Below are 14,251 nucleotides of genomic sequence, written 5' to 3' on the forward strand. Positions count from 1 at the left end.
AGTGGATTTTTATTATCTGATGATCTTATATTAAACTATCAAAAAATTATTTTCCAAATGAAAAAATATGCCCGTTTCAAAATTTTGATCATAATTTCAAAAAATTTGAACCTTTTTACTGAAAAAACACAAGAATTTTACGGAAAAAAAAACTTTACAAGGATTATTATTATTATTATTAAATTATAATAAAAAAAAATTAAATATTTCTTCAACAGAAATTTTAGTAGAAATATAATTTTATTAGCAAAATAATTTTGATTCTATTCAGTATTGTTAGAATTTACAGGCATCGCAATATACAAATTGTTGTCAATTTTCACTTCAAAACAAACGGCAATCAATTGGTCGATAGGAATAGACACAAAGTTTTCCACTCTTGAACATTTATAGATAAATGAAAATTCGTACTGTAAATCATGGTCACCTTTTGCGTTGAATGCTTTTTCACTTGATAACATTTGAATAATCGCCTGATGAGCAGGTAGATGATTCAAGCAATCATCAGGATTCAAACATTGACAGTAATCTAATTTTACGAAGCATATAATTGAACCCAAATGATACCCAGCATGATCTTTGTACAGAGTAAACGACGATGACATTTGTTTTGCTCGAGTGTATCGTTCAGACACATAAAGCTTCGAATCTTTTAATAAACGGAAATACTCTGCGATTTTTCGTACTGGCAATAAATTTCTTAGAGCTTGCTGAACACTCTCAGGAATTCTATGAGTCTCATTGAAAATTTTATAAGTGCCTACAGTATAACATCTGTCTTGTAGTCGATCACAAATTTTACTATTATGTTTTTGCTTAGTGCAAAAATCTTTCATTCTTCCTTCTGGTAGCTGCTCAAAAAATTTTTGAACCTTTAACTGCTGGTTATGAGATCTCACCACTTGTGAATCAATGTGACGTGTTCCGTGAATTACATTTAAATATTGACCGTTCAAATCTTCGTATCGAAAACAATCGTTAGGCCACAAAGGTCCAAGAGCAAGTACACATTTAGGTAGATGTATTAGAAGATGAACATTAATGGAACAATTTTTTAAACCATATAAATTTTCAAATTCACGTACAAATTTGTGTAGAAAGTTCGACGCCATATTTATATCAGCATTTGTAATAGAATCTAAATTTAAAAGCGCAATTCCAGCAACTAATAAAGAAAAATGTTCTAAATACTCTTGTTGCATGACTTCTTTCATGACTGGTAAAGCATAATAAAAGAACCAATTCTTAAGCTCAGATGCTTTCCAGTGTACGAGATCTTCCGTGGAGCGAGGCATACGATGAACAAAGCTGGGTGGTTTAATATTAATTAATCGGTTGTTAATGATATTTGACATATCAATTAATGAGTAACGTTCACCTCTATTGCTCGGGTCAAACCATAATGATAGTAGTTTTTTAACCACACCACCAAAAACACAGTGCATTTGATCTATAGCAGTTCCAATGATGAAATCAGGCATTAATTTAGATAGAGCACAGGGTCCTTTGACACCCATATGAGGAGAATCATTATTTAATGCGAGTTGAGCAAAGGTAACACATTCTCTTGAAGTTCGCATTTGAGGATCCGGCGTGTACCGATAAATATGAGTATGAGAACTGCCATCAGGTGGCAAGTGATAAGTTTCGCCTGGCCATAAACATGATGGACAACCATAATTGCCCATAAAATAAGTGAAATTAAAAAATTGACACTTAGCTGGAAGGTCACAAGTTCCTATAAGTAATACTGCTTTGACTTCTATGATCTGATTATCAGCCAAAGTAATTTGAATACCTTCAGATAAATTTTTTAATTGTTTATAGAATTTATTGAAATAGTTATTAGCGTTAGGTTTCTCAGATCCAAACCACAATCCAAGTAGTAATAAATTTTCACGTTTTGTCCGCTCAGCAAAAGGTAACTCATTTATAGATAAATATACTGGCCACATGCTAACTTTAGAGGATTTGTAAACGGGTATCCCGTCGGTGTACCAAGTTAAAGAAATATTATTTCTGTCCGCTAAAAACCCAATTTCAATAAATTTTTGATACAAACTTCCTTTGTACACATCATCGATATGAGGATTACCATTATCTACATCAGGATGAAAACGTTGTTGCAAACATTCATAAAATCCTGGTCTTCGATATAATTCTTTCAGCTGACTTTTAACAGGCAATTCGACGAAATAAGTAGTTTTAGTTGATTCGCAGTTGTCACATACTTCATTCTCTGTTTTTAAATTTTTTTGACAAATGGAGCAGTAAAAATGTTTTTTTTTCTTAATTTTTCCTTTTTTTGATAATGAAAAAAATTTGCGGAATTTATGGAGACTATTTTTGAAGCAATTATTATCGTTGTGATTACAGTGTAAATTGATGACAGTAATAATATCACCCAGACAAGTTTGGGTAACATTATGTCGGGTAAGTAAAGATAATATCAAAGTCATGCTTTGACTTACTGTCAACGGTGCTCCAGGATATAACAGTTGTTCATAGTCTAAATTTCTGAACTCATCATCTTCCTCCTCATCACTATCACTCTCCACTTCATCTTCACTGTCCTCATTTTCTTCATTCCTATTTAAAACTTCATCATCAATTTCATCTTGATCACTTTCCTCTATAATGTCATTTCTATTTAAAATTTCTTCATCAATTTCATCTTGATCACTTTCCTCTGGAATGTCACGTGCATCATGTATATTATCAGCTACTTCATCCACATTCTCTGCACCTTCAACCTATAGTGAAAAAATTCTTTTAATTACCTTTTAGTTAATGTACTTGATAAAATTATATTTTATGTTAAATTTTAATTATGTTTTAAAACTATGATATTGAAAATTGTGATATTGAAGTTAGCCATCAGCTGTCAACTTAAATTTTTATAACAAATCAATTACAATAAAAAAAAATGCTTCTAAAAATTTTCATTTGTAATTTTTATTAATTTTCACACGTTGAACTTTTTAATTAATTTTTTTTATTAATAATTTAATTATTATAAAATTATAAAAAAATGTTTAATATCTGTCAACTTCAGTGTCATTTTAAAATTTCATTTAATTTAAAAAAAAGTTAAATATTTATAACGATCAAATTTACAGCTTTATGTGCAATTAGCAATTACATAAATATCTAAAGATGTTACAACTTATTGGAGTATACGTCAGATCACATGACCTCAATAATTGTTCATAGCAAATCAATTGTTCATAGACTTGCATTGACAGTATATTTATGATTTTGAATTTAGCTGACAGCTATCAATTTTTTAATTTTTATAAAATATAAATTACAATAAAAAAATATTTTAAAAAATTTTCACTCATAATTTTTAATAATTTTATGAAGTTAGCCGACATCAATAAATTTTTATGATTTTTTTATTAAAAATTATGATAAAAACATTAAAAAAATTTTATCATTTGTTAAAAATTTCAAAAACTATAAGTGCAATTTAAAAAAATATTTTTAGTTATAATTTAATAAATTAAGCAAAATAAAAAGATTAACAATGCTGGCTAACTATATTATTATTATAATTTTCACATGTAAAATTTTTAATGAAATTGTTTTCATAATAATTTAATTGGTATAAAATTATAAAAAAATTTCGAATGTCACTAAACTTTAGTATCATGTATATTTTCTTATTTCATGCATGTAATTTTCCGTTATTTTATTGGTAATTAACAATAAATATTAATATATATTAATTTTACCTCATAAGCATTGACTTGGTTGACTTGTTCATTTAACCTAACATTGTTTACATCGTTGTCATTGATTACATGATCTTCATTAACAATAAAGTTGTCCAATTGTCCATTTAACCTGTTTTCAATATCATCATTGTCATTGACTTCATTAATTACATTAACAATTTGGCGATCTAACTGATTATTGAATTCATTGTCATCATTTTCGTCATCACTGGTGTCATCATCATCATTGAGAATACTCCTCAAGCAATCAAGTTTTCTTTTTTTTGAGTAGTCATTATAACACTTTCTAGAATTCCTTCTCACCATTTTCAGTGTCGTATTTTCACTTTAATAATTTTTAATTATCGTTTTCCACTAAAAAATACTCTAAATCATATGTTTGTTGCACAACAAAATAAATAGTAATCAATAAAAGAGGTTGAGTGCGCAAGTATTAAAAAAGAGTATGGTAAGGTAATCTATCCTGTTACCGACAATAATTCACGATTCTACGTTACCTAAAGGAAACTTAGTGGGGATTGGGGAAGTAGATCGTCAGTCGCCATTTTGAGATGTAGTTTTCGTTGTATTTACTTCGTCGAAGAAATTGTTAAAGAAAAAAAAGTTGAAATTAAATATTATTATGGCACCAAAACGACCGAAAAAAGTTAATAATAATAAATATGTCTTGATATGGTGGATTGTCGAAGGTACAAAAACAATTACAGAATTGTCAAAAATACCTAAAACGAAGCGGGAAAAAAATGTCAACATCAGAATTAGGTGGGAAGGAAGTGACGGAAAACGAAAATTTTATTTTGCAAAAATAATTGAATTTGGTGGTAAGTTATGGAAAGTATACATTCGATTTGATAAAAAATAACTCTAGGTAAAAATGATTAATATTTGAAAATTATAAAAACAAACTTTTCTATTTTAATAGCTACGATTGAACAGCTAGACCAAATCAAGTTAGATAATAAAGGCAATATTTGTGATGAGAACACGAAAATGTTCAGTGAAACTATTGTACAACAAAAAAAAGTAATAGATGTTTCAAAAAAATTGAAAAAGAATTTGAAAAGAAAAACAAAAATGAAACAGAAAAAGAAATTGACAAACAAGCTCCTATTTTCTCGATTGATGATCCGCCATTTTTCACCAACCATGACAAAAAAATTAAGGTTAAAACTACTCAAAAAACAAGACACGAGCTATTGAATATAATGACTCCAAGATCCAACCTTACATAGGATCTATTAAGAAAGACAATAGTCCTGTAAATGTTGATATTGATAAAAGTGATGATGTTAATACTCAATATGACGCTCAATTTTCTACAACTGCTTGTGAAAATCAATATTCAAATCTTTCAAGTGTTAAAAGATCAATAATTGATGAGACTGATTTGCAAGTTCCAACAGAAAATGGGTTAGGTTTATCTTCTATTTGGACTAACGATTATTTCAGTAACTGGGCAGTTCCAAATACTCCAGTTATCAAGGATTTTCATCCTTTAGTTGAGGAATCTAATATACCACCAGTTATGTCATCAGATCTATTGGAGTTGAAGAGTTCAAATGAAGATTGTAATAGTCCATTGCTGTCATATTCTGATCAAACACAAATCAATCGAAAAGAAAATGCTGGCATTTTCCGACCATGGAGTTTGTTATCCAATATTAGCACTACCTTTCACCCAATTACGGAGAATAAATCAACCAAAGAATTATACTTGGAGCCATCAGTACTTGCTAAGATTGACACGAGTGGAGATAAATCAAATGTTTTTGAGAGCACAGAGAAGAATTCGAATATTGGATCGATGGTTGCTTTTCTAAAAAACGAAGGTTACTTTTAATTTTATTTATAGTGATTGGGTATTATTATTTTTTAAAAATTAAAATAAAATAGTCGTAATCTATCAATAAATATTAATAATTTAATAGATGTTTGTAATAAATATTAAAAATATTGGTATATTTATTATTGTGATAATTTACACTTTCAGTACGGGAAACGGATGTAACTTTTATGCAAATGGTTGCAGAAGCCCTAACCCGGATTTATGAGTCGAATGAACGTTACAATAGACAGTCTTCTAAAGTTTTCGAAGTAAAAGAAATTAATTTTTATATTTAAAAATTACTTTTTTATTTTCTATATTTTCATAATTATATTTCTTTACTTGATACAGATTCCTGAATTTTATACTCAGCCTGGAGATGGTATGGTTGAAATAGCAAAAACTCAACAATTTTCTTTCCATTACATGTAAAAAAAAGAATTGAAATGGCATGTCAAGGAAATGACGATTGGGAGACCATCGTCAAATCAGCTCTTTTAGAAATTTATGGTGATAATATTTCTAATTATTCAGCAAGGGGAACTCTTGTTAATGGTCATAGGCGTCCAAAAATTGATGATAGGCTGTATAATTCTATTTTTGGTATAATTGTTTTATTTGATTGTTATATAAAAATATTTATTATTTATATTTATTATTAATTAATTTTTATTCATGAATTAAAATTACTCTGATTTTTTTATAGATTGGATAAAAGAAAAAGTTGGGCCCAATATTATTATCACGAGTAAAATGTATAATACTACGATTAACAAATTGTCTTATAATAAAAGGGCTAATGTAACCATAATACCAAAGAATTCCAGCGATTCTCACCCACCAGATAGGACTAAGTTGTCTAATTTCAAAAGAAAATTATTTTCATCTCTGTCATTGTGTGTACGTTAAGATTAAAACAACTAATAAAATTAAACTATTTAATTTCAAATTATTCAGTTAGTGAAGAAGATTTACTATTTTTCAAAAAAATTGTAAAAGTCGAGGTATCTTATGAGATTCAGAAGCGAGAATTATTACCTCAAAGACAAACGCATGAGGTATTATTTATCAATTTTTATTTGTCCATTTTCATTAATTCTTTTATGTTGTAAAATAATTTATTCAATAACTTTCAGATATTAAGTAAATATACTGAGCCCGCGAAATCAAAAATGAAAATAAGTCCAAATTATGAAATTTATCTTTCAAAAGGTACTTATGCTTATATAGAAAGAAAAAGTGAAATCATAAAAGGAAATTACGATTGGAAAACGTTGGTAAAAGAAACATTACTTGAGGTATACGGTGATGAATTGAGAAATTATTCTGCAAAAGGGACTCGTGGCGATTTTCCTGGTATCAACATTGAATTATATCGGGCCCTATATGGTAAGTCAAAAATTGTTTCTATTTTAATATTTTTTTACACGGTCAAGAATTAAAAAATATTCAAGCCAGAAGATGATACATTTATAAATTTTATAATGAAAAAATTGCTATTTTAACGCTGATCATAAGTATAATATTAGTTGTAATTGACATGTATAATGCGATTAGCTAAATAAACTGAATGCTTAAATTTTGATATTGAGAATATAAAAAAAATAAAATGCTAAGTCAATAAATGAATATGTAATGAACTCAAATTATTTCAGATTGGGCATGTTCAATAAATAATTCTGTAGTAATCCCGGATAACGATTTTGCAGAACATATCAATATACTTACAGCAAATAAAAGAAAAGGAAAAAAAATACCCAGCACAAAAACTTCTTAATATTATTTTTTTATTTACTATTATGATTATTATAATTATTCTTAATATAATTAATGTAATTCTTAATATAATCTTCAAGATAATTTAAAATTAAAAAATATGAATAAATGAAACATTTCAAATATAATAATTATAAAAAATTAAGATTTAACTCGCTGAATAAAAAATGAACATAAATATAACAATTTTTAATTGTCAACTTAGTTTTCAGAAAGTGTCAATAATAATAATAATAACAATAACAATAATAATAATAATAATAATTATTATTATTATTATTATTATTATTATTATTATTATTATTATTAAAAAAAAATTCTGTTCCTAGTAGGGTTCGAACCTGCGTCCCTAGGCACGGTATAACAAAAATAATAATTATTATTTGAATTATTATTATTATTCAACGCCTGATTTGACTGTAATTCTGTCAGAACGGGACAAAACTCCACTATTTACAGTCAAACCAGGTCTCCGGTTTATATAGCGTTTGATCGAGCAGAGTCTTCCCTGACCACTCAATTTTCTGAGAATTGCTGGAAAAAAATACATTTTAAACGGGTCTGAATTTTCGACTCGGGTAGTTATGTGATAGTTCGATAGCATTTAAAATTATGTTACATGGAAAGAAAAATATTGTTAAAATAACTATCAAACGTAACTTCCAATGTAATTTAGTGCAAAAAACTTAAGATACGCTGAATTGACTATACGGCATATGTCTTAAAAAATACGATATTTGACATAATTTTTTAGTAAATGTAACGTGTACTTCATAAAATAAAATATGTTTTTCATTTTTGAATCATATTCTTGAAGACAAAATTAAAAATATTGTGAAATTACGAATAAACTATTTAAGATTAAACTTGAACATTAAATAACTTTGAGCCGAGTGCAATAAGCGAAAAATTATAAGAGACTTTTTTTGTAGATCGTTCGATTTCCTCTAAGATGAAATATCAATTTTTGCGATCTTTTGATTGGATGCTAAGTAATAAAATTTTGAACACCAAAAAATTTTTTTAGTAAACGGAAAGAAGTACATTGCGGATATCATTATGTCACTATGGGTGTGAACACTATAGCGTATGATTTACAAGATGTTCATTCGATAAAAAATGGTCAGCATAGATGACGTATTTGGCTATGGTGAGAATACTAACATCGACAATAGTTATAGCCCAATGTCACTATGGGCGTCAGACCTATAATTACTGGCGACATTTACAATGCTCCTGGTAGAAAAGTCTATTCGTTATTGTTAAATCTCTTATGCTAGTATTGGAAAAGTAAGAACGTTAGTTTAATTAATTGAATAGGTTATGTTCGATGGAAAATATTTAAAAATGTTGTATTAAAGTAGCTTAATGTAACAATTAATTTCAAAGTAATTGAACATTATTTTGTAAAAAGAGAAAAATGAACAACTGGCGTATGCAATTAAAATAAGGATTGTTTTTGATTTCTAATTTTAAACTTCAATAAAAAATTTTATACAGCTTTCTATTGAAATCCTGTCTGAAGAATAAGAAATATGAAAAAATTATAAGACATTTTTTTATAGAAAATAAAATTTCCTACAAAAAAGATTTCTTATCATTTTTTCGTATCTCAAGTATTTAACCCAGAATTTAAAAATTTTATTCCGTATTCAATTTTTGACAAAAAAAAATCATCACTAATTTTTTATTTATTATTATTATTATAAAAAATTCTGAACATTTATCGTGTTATATTTATACTTGTTGCACTTGAAAACCCGCGTTTATTTTATTTTTACTAATTTATGAATTTTTATGTCGGTATAGTAGTTGTACCCGTGGAATATTGATCATAACTCGATAGAGTTATTGGTTGTCGCGCCAAGTAGTATCGCGAGAAAAACTAGTAGCATTGCGACATCTGCGATGCAGTATGGGGCTGAGGGCAATGCTGTCTCGTTAAACCTACTATGCGCTCGTGTAATAGACGCAAAAATTTTGTTACTATACAGTATAGTAGATAATTCTATACATGAGCATGTAGGGTTTATGGCAATGCAACGTAGCAATATTACAGATATTTTTTTAAGATAGGCCTACAGGCTATACTGATATAGAGATTTCCACTATGTATTTCTTTCCGTGTATGTTATTTAAATGGGAAATAAAAAATTGCAATATGGCACCTCTTAATATTAATATTAAGAGCTCAAATTTTAATAGAATTTTTTTTTTATCATCTCAAACAATATTTTTACTGTAACTAAACAAAAAAAAAAATAGTTCCTTTTTTTGGCCCACCCTTGTAGACAGGTAAGATGTCATGGATTTTTTCAAGTTTTGTTTTGCTCGTCGTTATCTTTTGATACCGGACGGACCTGGAACATTGATTGGAGCTTTTTTGTTTTTTTGCAGCAGTATCTTTTGTTTTTGTTTTTGATTATAGAAGATTGTTGTGATTATAGAAGAACTAATTAAAATTTCTGATTTTTGAGATTTACGTCCTCGTGTACTTCTTCGAACTGTTCCAATAGGTATGGGCCGGATGTTTTGTGACTGGATGTTTAGGTGACTGAATGAGAAGTTATGGATAGTGTCTTGGATAGCTTAACTGGTAGAGTCTTGGGCACGTAACCAAATGATCCGGGTTCGACTCCCGGTCTGAGTAAGTTCCCACTGAGTAAGCCCCCACCCCCTCCTCTTCCCCTTTATCCTCTATTTTCCCCAGTTTCCAAATTCGTCTTTATTAATGACAAATTTAGCTATTAATTATGGCTATACTAAATACAATATATAAGACAATTAATTAAAACTTAATTGAAAAACAGAAAGTATTCGTTTTGCCCGTCTGGTAGTTTTATAACACAACCTTAAATTACTACAAACGACAGCGATAAAAAAAACTAACTCGATTATTTCATGTTCATTAGTTATATATTATATTAAAAAAAAATTAAATCTGCATCGTCATTAACAACATTAAATTAATCACTGTATACTGACGGTTTAAATTTTTATTTTTTTCCTAAATTTCAAAATTCTTAAGAAAAAATAATCTCACAAGTATGCAAGACCGATGCTTTATCGATAACGATAAGTGTAGTTATATAATAGATTGATAGAAGGTAGTCTAAAATGTTTCTATCGACCGACCAGCGATTTAAAACGATTATTCATTTTACCCGCCCTCTCCGTCTTGCCCGCCCGTCCCCTACTGTCAATACACAGAAGACATTAATCTTTATACCGTAAATATATATCTTTTTTACATCTTCAACTCGCTCAATTATTTACCGCGTTTTTATACCAGATATGAAATCGCAAAAATTTATTAACAACGTAATCTGTAAAAAAGTTGTTCGAGTGCTCGAAGTCCCAATTCCCTTGGTATAGCGATAATATCGGTAAGCATGGATGATTCGTTTGAGCATACTTTTCAACTCTTGACTTTTTTAGTATTGGTCATATTGGGAGGTCAAACTAAGCATCAGAAGATGGAATATAAACAAAAGATAAAAAGAGGGATTCATATCAAGGTACAGTCAACATTGAATGAGTACTCACACAAGGGATAGATTCGAGATCATAAAACGTCGCGATAAAAGTCAAATAGTCTATGATAGCATAGAGATACTCAGTACCTTGAAGAGAAGGTGGAAACCAATTTATAGTGTAGCGAATCATTAACTACACGACGCGCCTGCGTGTTTTTATGATAAAATTGTTACGCCCACATTTTATTGTTAACTTTAAATTGTAAGATAATGAATAAATGTGTATCACTTCTAGAAATTCATAGTCAATTACTCATAGTGTAAGTTACATAATACTAGATTTTATATCAATTTTAAATTTAAGCAAATAACTGACTATACTAAGTCATGTATACCACGTATTTACGTCATATGTTGATTATTTTTTCGATTAGTAATAATTTATTTCTCTATTCACTAAAAAATGTATTAATAGTGGCTTTGTTGAAATGTTATAACGATGTTGTAGGAGGTATTCAACAGATTGCTTCAATTGATGGCTGTGTCTTCAAAGAACTTTTGTTTACAAGTTTTCTTTGAATACTTAAAAACTATTTATATAAGTCTTTTGATCGATACAATAATAATATTTATAATAATTTTTGAAGTACTGCTAACTTATCTGGATTTCATCTAATAATTTATATTGTCTTATAAATTTAGAAACGTTTCATAAAATTTCTTTACTTATTATTGATACAGATTCGATCGCTCATAGATTAATAACAGACCAATGGCCAGGGTCATTAATAATATCTCAATAATTTCAATCATAAGTGGAAGACAATTATATTTATGATATTTATCAATTGTTTTTCTTTTTTTACACAATAATTTAACAATGTCCATAACAATCGTGGCAAAAATATTCACAACATGCCAATTAAACTCTACGAAATCATTTACTTATTTACTTAATCGTACTATTATTATTGTAGGTATGGAAGAATATTTTATATGTCACATCAAAAGCTATAAATACTATTACCAAATGTTATTTCGATACTGAGTCATTATAAATTTAGAATGCTTGAGGGAAGTGGTGGCTGGTTAGAGCCCAAAATATCAATCGTTTCAATATCATTTTGACAAATGTCACAACAAGCAGGGATCATTTTCCACAAAGAAGCAGAGTAGAAAAAATTAGAACGGGCTACTAGTAGAAAATTTGAGATTTTGAATCTTGAGCAGATTACGTTATGAATAGAATAAATAATAATTTTGGACAATATGTATCCGTTACACAAATTTTAGATAGAGAGAATACCCGTTTTCTCCTCTCTTCCAGGGTTAACATTTTTGTGTCAGCTCATAATTCTAGATAAACAAAACTAATAGTTAGATAGTTACTATAATTTTTCCAATATGAAGATTCTAGACATTTACGTTATGCTTTTTCCATTAGAGGAAAAAATTCTTCAGAAAATTTGACTGAGCTCATAATTGAGACGTTGGTCAATAAACGACTCTCTGAGGGCCTAATTTTATTCACAATTAAAAAAAAAATTATTCTTAGCTTTTTCCTTAGTTCAATTAAATTTTATCTTGTTCAAGAATTTTTCTGCTCAATCCTAGATAGAATTAATTTTTTTTAGGATGATTTCTTAGTTTACGATATCAATTTTTTTTCTTGAATCAAATCAATTTTTAGCAGTGCATGTTACTACCGTGATAGTATTTTGTATTAAAAAATTGATTAATTTTAAGATCATTCTAATATAGTTCTTTCTTTTAAGCATTTTTAATCAAAAAGTTTAGAAAAAATCAGTCAGACCGAGAATATAAATTTTTAATAACAACTACGACGATCTCACTTACACAAAAAAAAATTAACTTAAATCAAGAACATAATTTTGAGGAACTTTTTTGTTTTGATTTGAGTAAAAAAATTTTTAAACTAAGAAATTCTTGGTTCAAGAATTTTTCGTTTCAATTCAAGACAATGAAACTTTTCAAAATTATTTCCTTAGTTCAAGAATTTTTCCCTTGATTCAACTTAATTTTTCTTTCAGTATATATAAAAAGTTTGTAACTTCCATCACTAGTTAAATACCGTCACCTATTTTGATGTAAATCTAAATAAATTTTCTTATATAGATCAACAAGTCGTGAGAATCCTCTATTTAACATATTTTTATGAGTAACATATATTAAAGGTTAGTGGTTAGAATGCTGCATAGAAATCGAATATTTTACTTTTGACTCTTTGATAAAAATAAGTTAGTTTATTGTGTTTTAGAGCTTTTTAAAAAAATCAGCAAGATTTAAAAAGTTTAGGAATCACTCGAGATTTTTTCAAATTTCTAAAATTGTCGAAAATTGAATTTTTTTTAATTTTTATTCTGTATAATGCATAATTTCTATTCTTTATTATATAATTTTAAAAGAAAATGATTGCAAATTCTTAAACATTCTTATTTACAGATCACTCGAAAACATCTTGAGTACACTAAATTAGTTAAAAATTTCTTGAACAACCTTTTGCGATCGAAGTTTTGACTATTGTAATTCTTAGAATATATATTATGTCTAATATAGACAATGTTAGAATAAGGAAAAAAAAATCAAAACGAAAAAATTTCATTTTTAGCGATTTCAAAAATAAAAAAAAAACCCGACTAACCTTTACATGTTTTTAAATCAAGTTGATTTTTGAAGAGGGTTCTTAATAGCCGGCCCCTACTATTGCAGCTTAAAATTTTTGTTTTGAGACGAAGGAGAATTTTGAAAAAAACGCTTTGCTACGTAATAAATTATTTAAATATCTGTTTCATAGCAGAGTGTTTTTTTTTTTTTTTCGAAACTCTCATTTGTTTGAAAGAAAAACATTAAACTGCAATAGCTTTATAATGATGAGTACAACAAGGATAGTACCGTTTCCCGCAGTGAGTGCAACGCAAGAAAAAGAGACAACCGGCTGTTAAATCGTGTTAAATAAATATACTTTCAAAAAAGACTTAATAAAAACCCTTCATAGAAACAAAGGCTTACTTGAACCAAGAAAATGATAAGTCAGAAAGACCAAATAAGTAGAGTTAGAACAAAAATAAATTTTTTTATTTAATTTTTAAATTTTTTCCGAGTCAAAAAATTTTTTTTGTGACCCAGTTATAAGTTACTTTTAAATCTCTGAGTAAAATTCAAATTATTGTAACATTCAAATAAACTTATGTAAAGAAATCACCTATGTAGAAATTAAGTAAGTCTCCATTCAATCCTACCAAGATGAAAAAGTATGTTAAGCCTTTAATGATGATTCGAAAATAGCATTTGTGAGCCTCAAATTAATCCAAAGGATACTTGATTAGTCTTATAGACTTAAATAATACTTATTGAGCTTCAATCACATTTGATACTAGACTGGTTCATAAAATCTCCAAATATATGTGAAAATT

General features: G+C 28.0%; 2 protein-coding genes and 1 long non-coding RNA gene across 4 annotated transcripts; 2 read left to right on the forward strand and 1 right to left on the reverse strand.

The window, feature by feature from the left end:
* Window positions 1-221: 221 nt before the first annotated feature.
* On the reverse strand, window positions 222-4,162 carry LOC141525923 (uncharacterized). Its single transcript, XM_074240625.1, has 2 exons — window positions 3,738-4,162; window positions 222-2,753 (listed from the first exon to the last, which is right to left on the reverse strand). The coding sequence occupies exons 1-2, from the start codon at window positions 4,044-4,046 to the stop codon at window positions 264-266; spliced, it is 2,799 nt and encodes a 932-aa protein (XP_074096726.1). The 5' UTR covers window positions 4,047-4,162; the 3' UTR covers window positions 222-263.
* A 724-nt stretch (window positions 4,163-4,886) lies between these two features.
* LOC141525920 (uncharacterized) lies at window positions 4,887-5,997 on the forward strand. Its single transcript, XM_074240622.1, has 4 exons — window positions 4,887-4,903; window positions 5,022-5,569; window positions 5,731-5,834; window positions 5,917-5,997. Exons 1-4 carry the CDS (start codon window positions 4,887-4,889, stop codon window positions 5,995-5,997), a joined length of 750 nt encoding a protein of 249 aa, XP_074096723.1.
* A 33-nt stretch (window positions 5,998-6,030) lies between these two features.
* LOC141525961 (uncharacterized) lies at window positions 6,031-7,326 on the forward strand. Of its 2 annotated transcripts, none has more exons than XR_012478934.1 (3): window positions 6,031-6,168; window positions 6,272-6,954; window positions 7,221-7,326. It is a non-coding gene; the product is annotated as an uncharacterized LOC141525961 (long non-coding RNA). The 2 variants fall into 2 exon arrangements; XR_012478933.1 differs by having other exon boundaries at window positions 6,039-6,623; window positions 6,702-6,954.
* The last annotated feature ends 6,925 nt before the right edge of the window (window positions 7,327-14,251 follow it).

This window comes from Cotesia typhae, unplaced genomic scaffold (assembly GCF_013202065.1).
Source record: "Cotesia typhae breed Kobodo isofemale line unplaced genomic scaffold, CoteBio_Ctyphae contig_28, whole genome shotgun sequence".
In the NCBI taxonomy this organism is placed as follows: domain Eukaryota; kingdom Metazoa; phylum Arthropoda; class Insecta; order Hymenoptera; family Braconidae; genus Cotesia; species Cotesia typhae.